The 14,806-nt window shown below is 56.9% G+C and overlaps 5 protein-coding genes across 5 annotated transcripts; 3 read left to right on the top strand and 2 right to left on the bottom strand.

Annotated features, from left to right (window-relative positions):
- Positions 1-391: 391 nt before the first annotated feature.
- Positions 392-1,576, bottom strand: B0H18DRAFT_1113828 (uncharacterized protein; the record flags this gene model as incomplete). Its single annotated transcript, XM_048033022.1, has 5 exons — positions 392-445; positions 510-638; positions 687-974; positions 1,033-1,426; positions 1,479-1,576. 5 exons carry the CDS (start codon positions 1,574-1,576, stop codon positions 392-394), a joined length of 963 nt encoding a protein of 320 aa, XP_047899807.1.
- Positions 1,577-2,325: 749 nt separating this feature from the next.
- On the top strand, positions 2,326-3,313 carry B0H18DRAFT_1113827 (uncharacterized protein; the record flags this gene model as incomplete). The annotated part of the gene is made up of 7 exons (XM_048033021.1): positions 2,326-2,344; positions 2,403-2,531; positions 2,597-2,636; positions 2,686-2,778; positions 2,844-2,969; positions 3,028-3,067; positions 3,122-3,313. The coding sequence occupies 7 exons, from the start codon at positions 2,326-2,328 to the stop codon at positions 3,311-3,313; spliced, it is 639 nt and encodes a 212-aa protein (XP_047899806.1).
- A 595-nt stretch (positions 3,314-3,908) lies between these two features.
- Positions 3,909-6,135, bottom strand: B0H18DRAFT_950721 (uncharacterized protein; the record flags this gene model as incomplete). Its single annotated transcript, XM_048041968.1, has 6 exons — positions 3,909-4,040; positions 4,073-4,212; positions 4,776-4,842; positions 5,373-5,612; positions 5,736-5,808; positions 6,011-6,135. The coding sequence occupies 6 exons, from the start codon at positions 6,133-6,135 to the stop codon at positions 3,909-3,911; spliced, it is 777 nt and encodes a 258-aa protein (XP_047899805.1).
- A 1,116-nt stretch (positions 6,136-7,251) lies between these two features.
- Positions 7,252-7,825, top strand: B0H18DRAFT_1113826 (uncharacterized protein; the record flags this gene model as incomplete). The annotated part of the gene is made up of 4 exons (XM_048033020.1): positions 7,252-7,338; positions 7,412-7,603; positions 7,638-7,710; positions 7,737-7,825. 4 exons carry the CDS (start codon positions 7,252-7,254, stop codon positions 7,823-7,825), a joined length of 441 nt encoding a protein of 146 aa, XP_047899804.1.
- Positions 7,826-11,792: 3,967 nt separating this feature from the next.
- Positions 11,793-13,615, top strand: B0H18DRAFT_1113825 (uncharacterized protein; the record flags this gene model as incomplete). Its single annotated transcript, XM_048033019.1, has 4 exons — positions 11,793-11,943; positions 12,158-12,541; positions 12,973-13,451; positions 13,508-13,615. 4 exons carry the CDS (start codon positions 11,793-11,795, stop codon positions 13,613-13,615), a joined length of 1,122 nt encoding a protein of 373 aa, XP_047899803.1.
- Positions 13,616-14,806: the final 1,191 nt, after the last annotated feature.

Below are 14,806 nucleotides of genomic sequence, written 5' to 3'. Positions count from 1 at the left end.
TGCAAGGCGAGGGCTCGTATCGTCCCTGAGGCCAACTCCGGCTACGGGAACACTTTCAAGGTCGTCGAGGAGCTTGAGTATCTTGTCGAGGTTGCATTGTCCAACGCGTGTGGGTGCTGCAGCACCGGTCATAGGTAGACGAAACCGGTCGGTCGTTTACAGGCATACAAATAGTGTGTTGCCAATGTACGATAAGTCATGCGAGCATGTTTCGCCATAATACACCCTCCACTGTGGGCGCAACGCCGGACTCGAGACTGCGCGGCAGACGAAGTGAGATCACATCAATGACATTGTACTATGTATGGCTTAGACGATCGAGGCGCATGAAGTAGCAGTAGCAGTCAGAGAGGATTCGGAGCGGCTGCCTCGAGTCTCCGGCGAGCTCATCTCAGTCAAATGCGTGCATGAGCTGTCGGGCCTCCCTGACCAATGCGCTCTGCGTCTGAAAGGCGCATACGGCGCATGAGATCGGTATGTGTTTATATCGAGGTAGAACACACACTTACTTTGATGGCGCTTTCAAGCCGGAGCTGCAACTGCAACTGCTTCTCGCGGGCAAGGCATAAACGGGGGATATTCAACGCGCAAGGGCCCTGCAGGCTCTTCGGGGCAGCGACTCCTCGGCGGTACGAGATCTGGTACAATGTCAGCTAGACGTCTTGCTGATATCGTTCTCCACGCACCCTCAGAGCGACAATGGCATCCTCCTGCCCTGCCTCCTGTGCAATCAGCGCACACCCCATTGCCTCGAGCTTCTGCAGGGCGCCCCTCACGTCTCCTGCGGTCATGTCGGGGTCCCGCTGTGCGAGTCTTCGCCCCATTGCAGTGGAAAGGGCGGCCGCCTGCATCACTGTCTCTTCGCGCTCGCGGAACTGCCTGTGTAAGACCTCAAGCTCAGTGCGAACACGCGCACGAATGTCTTGAAGCTGAGGTGCGTCGAACAGGGGGGAGATCAACTCCTCCAGCGCAGCCTTACAGGTATTTTGTGTCAGAATATGCCGATTTCTACAATGATGTGACAGTACTGACCTTTGGTGCAGCTAGTGCACCGATGTACCAGCGCCAGTCGCGGAACTCGTCTTGCACCGCGTATTGCTCACGCTCGAGGTCGATGACCTTGAGCTCGAGGTTCGCGAGCTTCAGCCCCAGCGGGACAGCCTTGCGAGGGCTCGTTGTTCTCTCCAGCACTCGGTAAGCGGCCCGGCACTCCCCTTGGACCGCCGCGACCTTGCTTGCCCCTCGTTCAAGCTCGGCGAGGAGCACGGCGGCCGTCTCCATCGCATGCTCGCGCCGCATCTGGCGTCCATCCGAGCGGATTCTTTCTATGGTCGCATGCCTCTGCCGGGCGTTGTCGTGCAGCATGGACTCGCCTGGAAACACAATATCCCCACCCACGACTAGGAAGCCAGCAGGGGGGAGTGTGCTGGAAGGAAACAACAGGGTAAGTCAGAGTCAATTGGCAACGAGTGGCTTACCACTCCACTCTGTAGGAGAGCCGGCTTGCAACAGCGATAATGTTGCGGAGTCGACCTCGCAGCTCAACGAGGGCGTCCGAAGCATCGATGTACGACATGAGGGCAGAGGGTGCACGCTGAGGGTCTCAAAGCAGCAGTGAGTGGAATGGTGCAGCAGCGCAGATTTAATGTTTTTAATTCTATAATATACCTGACCCACATGGAGGCCTGGCCTTCTCGGCGGCGCTGGCCTGGTTGGTAATATTCGGCCTCTTGCCCACTCTGGATAGGCCGACGTATATGCCCGCATCCTGTGCAGGGCGCGCCCTAGGGTCCGATTGTCGCGCACATTGTTGTCGATTTCTGATTCTTCTCGTCGCATACCAGCCGGGTTGTCGTAACGCTCTCACCCACAGGGTCAGGGTCATCGATCATGAAACTAAACGGGTTTTAATGCTTTTTTTTCTAGAGTTCTTACTCGCGATCGGTGCTGCGCGGTCTACGCGCCGGAGAGCTCCGGCACACGAGATCAATCTCACGAATTAGCTGTTTTATTAGAACTTCTCATGGGGAGCGCCAGGCCCGTGATGAGCCAGACAAGGTGAGCCAAACTGCCTTATTCTGTCCGGCGACTGCGTCTTATGTCACTCGCAGCGCCGGATCCCTGTTTCGGCTACATGCAACGCCGGCCCATGAGAACTGCCATCCCAAGCTCTTTGTTCCTCCTAGAGGTACAATAGCAGCTCGGGATCCTCCCGAATGGCCTTAGGCTGCCGCTCAACCGATATATTTACGTCGGGACAGCTCATCCGTCCCTCTGTACAGTCGCCCATGCCTCCAGGTCTAAGGGGGCGCATGAAGCGCGGCAATGATGGAAGGCGTCGATCGTAAGTGCGAGCTTCCGCTACAGCTGTTCGGGCTAACTTACAGGGCCTCTGTCAATAGTCGACCGCTGGTTCGGAAGCGTTCCACATCTGACAGCGGCTCCCGCGGTCACTCCCCCACTGGCAGTGGACCAGCCTCGAAACGGCCTCGGCCTACCGCCTTCGCTGAGTCCCTGGTGGGTCATACCTCGTAAGCAGCTGCTATGTTCTACTGCTTCGCGGTACACTGACACCGGTGTGGCCTGACGGCGACAGGACTGCACAGCCCACAGGAACCCACGACTCTGCCGAACAGGTAAGTCGCAATTGGCCGTTTGCCGTTGCAACACCCTCGGTGCTCACAGCACCACCTATGAGGCTGCCCTTAAGTGTACCGGAACATCGCTGAGCAGCTTGTCGCCATTCAACGACAACGACAGCGAGGAGCACAGTTGCTGGTGAGTCGAAAGCCCTCAACAGCATGCGCGATCATTACTGGCTGATGTTGACAACGCTTGTGTAGCATGGATGCTGAGCCGTCGGATAAGAATTACAGAGCACCCTCGGTTGTGACTTACGAAGGCATGTTGATGCCGCGTTCTGTGGCTGAAGAGATGCAGCGAGCAGCAGTTGATGGAGATAGCCTTCGGTGCGTGGCTCTCGGTGCAGCAGTACAGTGGTGTTGATATAACTCTTCCATGGTCCAGCTTGTCTGACGGCTCTTCGAGCGCAGGCGCGAGATCGACGGTAGGCCCAGCTTTTGTTCATCCAATTACACGCCGACTTATGGTGGAACAAAAGCCTCCTAGCCGCCTTGGGGGCGTCGAGGATGTTGTTCAGTCCGTTCTGGATGCGCTGAGGCATGTCCAAGCCCATGGGCAGGGCTCGTCTTGCACCACCACTACTGTCACCATCACGACAGCGTCTGGCGACAGTGTCAAGACGACTACTACGACGATCACTGCGCGGGTGCCTGCAGCAGAATCCGACTGACATACACAGGCTCACGTGTATGTTCGCTGCGTGGTCTTGAGCGCGACAAATGTCGACGCCGTTGCCTGTACATATACGTGTACCCGCTGCCCTGCTGCTCAAATATCCAACTGTATGTTCTTGCACGCTAGCATGCCAACGATCCCATGCGCCACAGGAGCTTTGAAGCACCCTGTTTGTGTTTTGAAACACCTCGCAGACCTTGCAGGGATGAAGACGCGTCGACAACAAGCAACGCGCAAGCTCTCACTAGATCTCACTAGCTGATGTCTGAAGATCTGGTGCCGCAGCGTACCATGGCGCTCTAGTGCGTGTTAGGTACCCTGCTATGGGGGCTTCAAGTTGTTGAGGGCTCTCATAGGCGTCGGCACTGGCCGCCGACGACGCACGCGACCGCGAGCTTCAATTGGGCGTATGACGATCGAGAGGGCGAGAGAAAGCGAGATGAATCGGAGGGCAAGACCCGGATCATTCGTGTTACACTGATTATGATGATGTTGAAGTAACGCGCATATACCCTCAGATGGCTCGGCCAACATAATGAACAAACAGACCTTAATGGATTTATTGACGTGCCTGAGACTACAGTACACAATTAAGATAACACCATGACGAGCTCCCATCGGGCGTCCTCGTCGCGCGTGTCATTGCTGATCTTGCCCCCCTCGGGTTGAACTCGCCCGGATAGAGATGGAGTACAGCTCGGGGAAATCGAGCGCAACACACACTACAACGCGGCGTTCACGAGGAACTACACACCGTCTCGTAGAAACGCTTTGAGTCGTCGTCCGCGGAGGTCACAGAAGTGTAGAGCACGGGCTTGATGTGGTCCGTGAACAGATTCCGGTCGCTCGTGCCGTCCATAGTATCTGGCACAGCGAGGCCGTGGTGGAGGATGCCTTGAGAACGCCGAAGGTGATTGTGCCGGTAGACCGCGCGTAGAGCGTGCAGTGGCCCGTCTGGATGACGGAGCGCACGGCGAACGTGGTAGGGCGCCGGAAGATGGAGTGCACCTTGCTGTCTTCACGGTTCCAGGGCCGGACCTCGTCGCCGAAGAATAGGTGTACCCTTGCTGTAAATCTTCTACGTCGTGTAGACGCAGCTGCCTACGCGGGTCAGACGACCCATGGTGGGCGAGTAGTGCAGCGAGTAGGTGCGCAGACGAGCGCGCGCAGGGCGAATAGATGAGTGAACAGACGAGTTTCGGAGTAGATGGACAACGAGTGGGTAGACCGGCGAATGATTGGTTAAGATGTGGGGGTGCAGGCCTGCCGATAGGCGAACAAATGAGCCAGAAAAGAGCCCGATGAGTGCGTCAGCGGATTTGCGAGTAGGAGAGTGAGTAGCACAGGTGAATGAGCGGGTGAATGAGCTGTAAGAGAGGCTCGGTTGCCAGCGTACTGGCTATTGTAGATGAGGTATCATAGTAGCAGCGTACGTAGTACATGCAGCAAAGGCGTACCTTTGGCCCTCAAGCCTCCGTGCTTATCCTCCTCGTCCTCGTCCTCGTCCTCGTCCTCCTCCTGTTCCTTCACGAGACCGGGATTTGCGTGGACGTCATGTGAATGACAGTGGGTTCGAGCAGCTGATCGAAAGTCGCCAGAGCTGTGCTTCGCATTGCAGCAGCATAGGTGGCTTGCTGCGCTTCATTGCAGATTGGCGCGGACGGGTTGCTTATTGCCAAAGCCGGGGCGAGGCAGACTCCGAGCAGAGTTGAGGACTGAGGGACTTGTACGGACAGAGAAGAGGAAGAGGCGCCCAGTAAGCGCACGCCGCACGGGCCTCGGACATCCGAGTAAATGGCCCAGATTGAGGGTGGCGAATACCGACTAATCTATAGAACAGGGGAATGGTTGGCATCCGTACGTTTTCCATGGAAAACTTCGTCATTCTGTGGTATTCTCAAAAGGAGGTTTTCCAGATCGGCGCCGGGCTTCGCTTTCGCAAAGAGCATCCTCGCAGCTTCCGCACAAGCTTACCCGCGTAGTCGCGTATCGAACGCTCACACGGTCGGAAGGGTGCGGGGAAGGGCGCGGAAAGCAGGTCCCTCGGCGCATACCGGCGTAGAACGCAGGAACGCAGGAAGTCGGCGTCGCGCCGATGCTTTGCAACCACCAGCGAGTTGCGCTCGAGGAATGAAACGCGAGAGGGGTAAGGACAGTCCAACGGGCCCGCGGGCAAATTGACGATCCTCTAGGGGGCGCTTGGCGGCCATGGTGCACCCCGCGACATCCCGCGAGCCCAACTGCTCACGAGCACCGCCGAGGCGAAGGGGGGGCTTTGGGAAGGATGCGTGGACCTATCTGGCAGCGAACGAATGGGGCGCAGGGAAGCATAGGATTGGTTCCGGCAAGCCACGCGATGTTGGCCGCCTGGGTTGCGTTTGAGAAAGCGCAGCGTGGGAGGAGCCACCGAAACGTACCGCTTGCGCCCCTCGCCGCCGACCGTTCTCCCAGCTGTCCTCCGGCCCCCCGGCGCTCAACAATGCGCCCGGGCTACCGAGGCACGAGGGAAAGGGTTGCGAAACGCCCCGCGTTAGCAGCCCGCACGAGGGGATTTTGCGAGCGCGACACGGCCAAATCGTGGGGAAAGGCATCCCTGTCGTCGCCACAGTGTCAGCTAAGGGTGCTCGCTGGGAGCAAGCGTTCGGCGAGGGCGTGCAGGGCGCGGGATATTGGGCTCCACTCGACCACACACCTGACGCCCTCGACAGACGCGTAGGGAGGCAACGGCTTACCGTTCGTGCTCGCCCGCTCTGCGGGGCGCGGCTGGCTTGGGGCGAAGGGCACTCGGAGCACCGGGGTGGGCAAGGAATGGCGCATGCTGGGTGTTCGGCGGGCTCGCGCACTGCACTTCTGGTGTTTCTTTTTCGATCTCCGCCGACGTATGCACGTGCCTCTAGAACGGCTGGTTCCGAGACTAAGCAGTCGCTGACAGCAGTTGGACGCGACATACGGCTCCAAATCGCTGCAGAAGCAGGCTCTCACTGGGTCTCAGTCTTTCAATCGTGGCAATTCCGACAAGCGAACTAACCTGAAACGATAGTCTGCACGCAAGCACTCGCCGGCCAGGAAGGCATCTGCAGGCTCTATTGCCACCCGGGACTGGGCGTCCGTTCACGAACCGCCAACCGGCCGCTGGCCACCGCAATGCACGCCAAGTGCACCATGTCCAGGGTTGCCTAAGCCGCCCCTTCTACCATGCCATTTCCGTCCCTGCATGACCCTATTCCCGATGCTCTGTAACCTCAGCGGGCCGCTCGTCTGCGCCGGTGAGTTCAGTGCGATCCACCAGCCATGTCATCGAGCGGTCCACCGACTGAGTCATGACATCGCGCACTCGAAGCCATATCCGTTCTGGGCCAACCCCTCCTCGCGCTCAGACGGCGCGCGCCGCGTCGAACACCGAGATGAGCACGTCGAATGGCATCAGTCCGTCCTTGAGCATTGCCGCCACATCCGGGTCGATGTCTTCGTCACCCTGCGACCGCACATTGAACAGCTGGTGATATAGCGCGGGTCCTCGGGCGACAGGGACCGTGACATAGGCGAGTTAGACCGCTGCGAGTCGAGTTCTGAGCCGACGCCGGGCGTGAATGGGTCGAAAGGGTCCTACTCATCGCTGTGCTCGCCAGGGCGCATAAACGAGCGGAGGGACGAGCTCGGCGTGAGCGTACGCGGGAGCAGTGCGCTGTCGGGAGTGAGAAGCGTCGCGATGGCTAATTTGAAAGTCGGACAGCTTGTGCGCCCTGAATCCTGAGGCTTGAGGTCTGGCGAGGGCGTCTCAGCCGGGAGCTGCGATAGACAACGCGGGTTGGACGACGGGGCGGAAGGAACGCGGCGACCCGATTGAGGACGCGGGGAGATTGGGCGTGAACTGTGCATGCGTGATCAAAGGAAATATGCTGGGAGATTCGCTGCGCACTGTCGCAGAGAACGATGATTGCTGCAGGGCACCCACTATTGCTGCACAAGGCGAAGCGAATTCGGGATATGAGCGCGACTGTGACAGCGGTCAACAAGCATGTACGTACCCTAATAAGCTTCATATTGACTGCTTTCGAAATTCGACTTCAACCACCACCTCGTTGTCCCGGAGTTCTCGGACGAGACAGACTCAAGCTTGTCTTCAACAAAGCCCTTGAGGAGTATAACGAGGCAAAGGCCCTGGGCTTTACCACGCACCGTCATTCTCGGCCCTATCTCCTTCCTCATCCTCATCCTCGGCAAGGCCGCCAAGGAGGCGAAGCTGGGCTTCCAGCCCATCTCTCCCCTCCCTAAGCTGCTCCCCGTCTACACGTGTCTGCTCGCTGACTAACGCACAGAGTCTCACCTCTAAGCTGATGGAGGGCATGCTTATGGACCCCATCACCATCCTCAACTCGTACGATATCTCCCGTGAGCTTCAGTGCATGCACCTTGAGCTCGCGTTCCGCCACGAATCGACCTCGAGAAGACCGACATCAAGGCCATCAAGGACGCCATCCAGCTCGACAAGCCCGCGCTCCGCTGAATGTATACCTTCAGCGAGCTGTCGTCGTTGAAGCTGTTCACCACTGGTTGCAGATGCACTCACATTTCTGCTACTCCGACTGCACACGATATCTTTCCGTCAATCCAGGCACTCGAAGCGGATGTCATCTCGGTCGAGGCGTCGAAGAGCGACGCATATGATTTTGTGAGCATTGTTCAATGTGATTAGGTCTTGTAGCCGGCGCCCGCCAGTGGTTGTATTCTGTGTTTCGCGATCGAGATGTTAACCGTGGGCGTGGAGGCGGAAGATTATCCTCGTCGTCCGGGTCCGAATCTGACTCGGAGTCACTGTCAGGGTAAAATGGTTGCATTTAGAATAATGGAAGAAGGAGCTCAGGCCTCAGGCACGGGCGAGGACTAACAGATGCATTACTTACTTACGTGACGCGGCGTGGCCGTTCGAACTTCGAAATCGCATCGCAGCGGCATCTCTGGTATGGGTTTTTCGAAGCCCGATCGACAGCACACGCGAGCTAAGTGAGCTATGTATAGCGGATGTATAGCGTCTGAATTGAGACTAGCGGGTGCGGCTTGGGCGCGGCCTTCAATGCGCGGATGGGTACGTAGGTACGAGACAAACCAGGACAAACCGGGCTGTCGGAGGCTGTGCGGAGGCCGTGGGCCTTGCGACGGAATCGCATCTGGTTAAGATATTACTTACAAATGGATCCCCCCTTCTCCTCCTCCCCTTCTCCTCCTCCCCTTCTCCTCCTCCTCCCGCCGCGTCTCAAAATCTTGATCTCACCTTGATCTCACCACTGTACGCCGCTCACAAGAGCAGCTCGCAAGGGCTTTGGGCAGCTGCCACGCAAACGGAATACTCACAATCGCGCAGGTGGAACGGCTCTCAAGCACAAGCAGCCGTACCAGTGCCTGCCGAGCCGTCGGAGATGCAGGTAATGGAGGATATCGCTAGCCATGTCACCGTGTGTGGTGGAACTGAACCGCGTCCTGGTCGGGATAGTCTAGCGCAGAGGTAAGTTGAGAGCGTTCCTTTGTTCCTCATGCGCCATGCCGCTGAGCCACAGAGGGCCCTTACATATAGGAGCTCGAGCGACTGCGACTCTCTCTTGAGCGATCAGAGCGACAATTAGCGTGTAGCGAGGTACGACTTTCTCATAGCCTGAGATTAGACTGAGCGCTGAACGCTCTTAGTTGGTATGAGTGGCTGTTTTCTTCCGCTTTGATGGCAGGATTAATGAGCCGTAGAATATAGAAGGATGGAGAAACCAATTTGATAACGGCCGAAGGGCAATGGCTGGGCTGGAGGTAAGACCCATCGACCTACCATCGACAGGTGCCAATTGTGCTCAACACTTTGTAGCGGGTCTGTCGTGCCTCTCTTTGTCAACTTGAATCCTGAGACCTACTCACCCTTGCAAGGAGCTGGAGCGCTGGAAACAGGAGGCGGGACGCTCTCAGGTGGCCGCTACCCACCTGTGGGTCTGTGATCTTCTCCCTCATCCCTTCTCCGCCAATGTTGCGCCATATTAATGATGTTCATAGATGGTATTTCCTATGGTCGTTTGCCGGTTGGCTCTACGCTTGCTGATGAATGGCGTGCAGGAGAACGAACGGCTCGCTCTGGAAATCCACAGCCGCGATGCAGCCATGGTGGCATTGCATTCTGTGAGTCTCTCGGGCTGTCTGAAGCTACAAGCGTAGGGTTAATTCTCGCCGTTTAAGGATGTGGAGCAATTACGGCGCCAACTTAGAGAACAAGATGATGCAGTGGCCAACATGCATGCAGTCAGTTCAACCGAGTCAGATTTGAGCCTCGTGTATTTCTGATGCACATCCATGGCAGGGAGCCGACCGCTTGCAAGGACAACTCCAAAACTATGATGACACCATGAGGGAATTAAAGGCCTGTCACTCATCCCTCAAACCTCACTTCAGCGCTCACTTCCCTCCACAGATACGCTCTGACCAGATAGATCAAGCTATGTCTTGCCCAGTTTGCTTGGAGAGACTATGGAAGCCGTGGTTGTATGTACCAGTTTTCACGCCATTTTGCTTTTCTTACTGATCGCGATGCGCGTTCAAGTTTATCATGCGGGCACACCTGCTGCCTATCGTGCTTGAAGTCCATCTTTTCGCGGACCTTGGCGGAACACAAGCGACAATATCCAATGCTCAATAACGATCAAAGTGGAGGAAGTGATCAAAGAGCCGGCTCGGGAAGTACAGTGCACAATGCCGAGGCATCTGTTCAGTCCATCGTACCCAGCGGTGGTGCCTGCGGCCCACGATACATATGCCCGGAATGCCGGGCGGAAGTTCAGAGTGCACCCGTAGAAGTGCACCTGCTCAAGGACGTTGCCATGTTTGTCGCCATGCTACGGGGAGAGGATGTTTCTGATGCGGGAAGAGTTAGCACCGCAGCTGCAGAGGCCGGTTTCTGTGCACGCGGCGCCTTCGATGAGTTTTTCACTCAGCAGCCACGCGGCGCCTTCGATGAGTTTTTCACTCAGCAGCCTTAAAACCCACATGTCTACTTAGTAGCTCTCTGCACGCCCGCGATGCGTACGCCCCGCGGTCGACGTGCATCCTTGTGTCAATCAATTGGCAAGTCCCGCGTGATGCGCACGAAGGGACTCGCCTGCCCAGGACAACTTGTTGGTCTCAGATTGCGTGGGCGTGGTTCCTGCGGCTTCGGCAGTCTCTATTAATTGATCCAGGGTGACCCAGCCTTCCGTGGATCCTACAATCATCCAGTCAAATCCATCTCGATGCATGCGTCCGTGGTTGCCCGCCTCATCCGTTCAGGTCTACAGCAGTTCCTGAAACCCTTGTCCGCGTCGCGCCGCGCACGTGAAAAAATGAAATAAATCGAAAAAATCAGGAAAATGCTGGAAAATCGGAAAAAGGGCTGCACATCTCGTAGACACCGTAGAACATCTCCTGGGAGCCGAAAGGTGTGCGCCGCGCACCTGAACGGACTATCGAGGGTCGCCTTGTGTGAGATGAACGTCGTGCGATGCAGTGGCCACCCAAGACTGCGAAGTCACAACCTTTCCTGGATTGCACAACCCCTCCAGCAGCTTTTTGAAGGCTTGTTATGATTTAAAATAACATCTAACCTGAGTAGGCTGGCATTTCATGCAAGGGCAACACGAGATCTAGACAGTCCGAGATAGGGCCTAAGTCTCCAACTTCCTGAGGTCTGACCACCCGTCAAATGCCCAACTTTCTTCCTTTCAGATCATATCTATGTAGTAGCCTTATTTACAAGTGATCCCGGGCACACTCCGGGTGAAATCGAGTACCCATAGCTGCGTTCTGCGACGGATGCTCTCCGAGCTCCTCGGCGTTAGCGCCCGTCGTCGCCCGCCACGTCGACCATCGCACGACGTTCATCCCACGCAAGGCGACCCTCCAAGCCCGTTCAGGTGCGCGGCGCACACCCTTCGGCTCACAGGAGATTATTTACAGTATCTACGAGGTGTGCAGCCCTTTCTCCGATTTTCCAGCATTTTCCAGATTTTTTCCATTTTTCTTTTCATTTTTTTCACGGGCGCGGCGCGACGCGGACAAGGGTTTCAGAACTGCTGTATCCCGTTCACCGACTCTTCCATATGCGCATCCCGTCGCTTGGCTGCATGCCCGTTCACTCGCTCTCAGGCTCCCGCTCGCATACCCACCTGCGTGCTGGACGCGCCACCTACCACATGACTGTCTGCACGAACGACTGGACCCTCCTCGATCTCGTTAGCGTGCAGGACCCGAGAAGGATGACGGCAAGACCCTCCCCAGGAGATTGCGCCTCTCGACACCTCACTTTGGCACCGAGTCATGCATGCACTACGACATAACTATCTACGTACGGTACACCATGCGCCGGCTGGGCATCGCGGCGCGCACGACGACACAGGTCAAGATCGACTACGAGTCCATCCTCGACCTCGACTCACTCAGGGCCTGGCGCTCAAGTTAGCATCCGAGTCATGGGCTCCGATGACACGCGCATGATCCTCCCGCACCGTGGGATGCACGCCAGCACGCTCGCCATGGATCTCCAGCGCGGCTGGCTTGTTGGTGGCATCACCGCGCTCAGCGGCAAGGTCGACCTCACTACACGCTCTTTCTCTTCCTCCGGTCCCTTGCACGACGCGATCCCGTGGCAGTTCCCATGACTCGGCGAGAAGGGCAGCGCGATCGCAGGCCCCACAAACCAAAATCGACGCGCCCGAGCACGGACACGAGGGGTGGGAGTGTTGAGCGAAGGGAAGGCAGACAGACGAAAAATGAAAGGTGAGCTCTGTTGTGTGCCTACTGACGATTCTTGTTGCTGGTCACTGTGGTCGAGTAGGTGCCTCGACGAGCAATCAGGTCGTGGTACCTTTGCGCGCCCACAACTCTGCGCAATCCGCTCGAATGTCCGCGCGTCCGTCCGCGTGTTCGGCTTGCCTGCCCTCTCCTCCGCCCGTCCGCCCGCCTGCCTACACGCCCGCCGCTTGCCCGCCCACACGCCCCGAGTCGCACTCCCTCTCGCTTACGGCCCCTGTCGCATGCGTCTTCTCGCTCACGCTCTCGTGCACCTGCTCGGCCGGCCTGTCACCCACTCGCCCAAGCAATCGCCCACGCGATCGTCCATTCGTCTACGCGCTCACTGGCCTGCGGACCCACATACTTGCCCGTGGACCCACGGACCTGCTCTGCACCCGCCGTGCGGAGCCCGTACCCGCTATCGCGGGTCTGTACCCGAGGTGCCATCGCTACAGTACATTGCTACAACTCTTATGAACGTCTCTATGCTCACACAACGCTTCACGCCGCGGCGGGGTCAGGGTCGGGGTGCACACTGCCGAGGTCGAGCGAGTACGGCCGAGAGCGGATGACTGAACGGGCCGGCAATTGGGCGTATAAGTGAGTACCCACTCTGAATATGATATTGTATTCGTAGTTTGGGTGCTGTACAGTATTGAAGTCAACTTATACATCGAAGTCAACTTATACGCGTCACTGAGAAATCTACAAAAGCTGCTAGACCAGCCGTGAAGCTCAGAAACGAGGTAAATTAGGCACTCAAGCACATTTAGGCATGTTAGGCACGATGACGCTTTCCTAGCGAAACCGAGGTATGTCCATGCTTCTTCGTATTCATCTGTCTGACATGCTTCCTAGGTGTCTCCAGAGATGTCGCGTTTCTGTGCGATCTGCGAGAGGCTTTAGGTTATAGTGGCGAGAAGAACTGGCAACAACATGAGAACGGAAAAGAACACCAGAAAAAGCAAGGTTCCACAGGCAAGAACTTGAAGGTAAGGTCGATCACGTCGTTCTTCGCCGTTCGCCCGGCTGGACCAGTCGCAGGACTCGCGGCAGACGTGCCTGCTCCACTGCCGCTTCGTGCTGCAAGCTTGCAGCGACGTCCGAGGCTGTTCACGAAGATGCTGTTCGCAGCGATGATCATGCAATGCGTCATCATCATCGACAGTGACTCGGATGACGCTCCTATCCCCGAGCCTCTGTGTGCAGTCCTCAATGGCTTCCTGGGCTATGGGGCGACGGATGAGACAATCGCCGCCTTGATTCGTCGCGGTCCGCTTGGGATTGATGGCCTGTGTGGATGGCTCAAGTGGCCTGACATCCCGACCGATCGCACGGTGATTATGGTTCCATGGTCGTGCGCACGATCACTCACCTTGCGCCTTATCCACAGCAGCGTTCTGTAGCGGATGCTCTCCTCCTCGGCGTCAGCGCCCGTCGTTGGCCGCCACGGTCGACCATTGCAAGACCTTTGTCTCACGGAAAGCGGCCCCCTCGATAGCCCGGTGTGCCGCCTTTTTCCCGGTTTTCCCATGATTTCCTCGATTGATTTCAATTTTCTACGTGCGCGGCGCGACGCGGACAAGGGACTCAGGAATTGCTGTAGCGGTGACGATGAAACGCTGCTGGAAAGTCGACATAGCAATGGCGATGGGCTACGACGACAGTGACGGGAAGGCGTGGGGCAACGGGCAGGCAGTATGCACGAAAAGGTGAGTCTTATTGTTGGTTATAGCGCGGGGCTCATGACGGATAGCGAGCGCGAGTCGTCGGGCCTCAGTACGCGCTCGGTAATGAGAGCGAAGACCGAGGGTACAAGGGACTCGGAGGGTGCAAGGGCGCGAGACAACACCTCGTGCTCTCAGTCCGAATCTGGACTAGAACCAACAGCTGCAACTCTACGGTACCCTCCGCCATCGTACACTCATGCATGCCACTATCACGCGGTCGACTTCAGGCTCGTCTGCACCGTGTGTGGCTGACGAGAACTATGGCGGAATCATTCAATGCTTTAGTAAGGCTGGACTCAGAATTTTTCGCCTATACACCCCATATACCAGCAATAAGCTGAGCTGAGAAACATTTGAGATATAGCACGGTTTATATTGTGATGCCCGCCTAGTGTAACCTCAGAAGACATTGCAAAATAATGGAGCACGTAGTAGCGACAAACGCAGGACTCATTAGCAATGAATCTTACCCGATATTCTGTTTGTGTCGACTTACGTCACACTGCACGTATGCTGGATTTATGCTGATTGAGCTCGGGCTGTGTTCCTCGTAATGATCTCGTGGAATTCTGGGCCTCATACCGAGACCAGCATGACTCATCTTGGGATAGGTCCGAGAGGATTCCGCTTGCATCACCGTGGTCATACGTAGGTTAAACGCGGGACTCATTGGGAACATATCAAAACGCATCATGTTGATCACATGCGATGCTCACGAGGAGTATATTTTTCACGATGTTGGCATATGACATCTTATCACTGACTGGTCACATGCAGACTCCTACCGGGATGCGGCTCGCATCTCGCCGCTGATCTCAGTGGCCAATGCTTCCGGTGAGAGTTGACGTTGGTCGAAATGTCGCGGCCAAGGTGGTGGCGGTGGCGGTGGCGGCAGTGGCGGCAACAATCAACTGTGATCCATATAGACGCCCGTTCCCCAGACGCCCTTCCCCGCAAAATGA

The sequence above is a fragment of the Fomitopsis serialis genome, assembly GCF_022376445.1.
Source record: "Fomitopsis serialis strain Sig1Antser10 chromosome Unknown B0H18scaffold_3, whole genome shotgun sequence".
In the NCBI taxonomy this organism is placed as follows: Eukaryota; Fungi; Basidiomycota; class Agaricomycetes; order Polyporales; family Fomitopsidaceae; genus Fomitopsis; species Fomitopsis serialis.
Note: the sequence above shows the minus strand (reverse complement) of the source record. Positions and strands in the feature narration are given on the sequence as shown.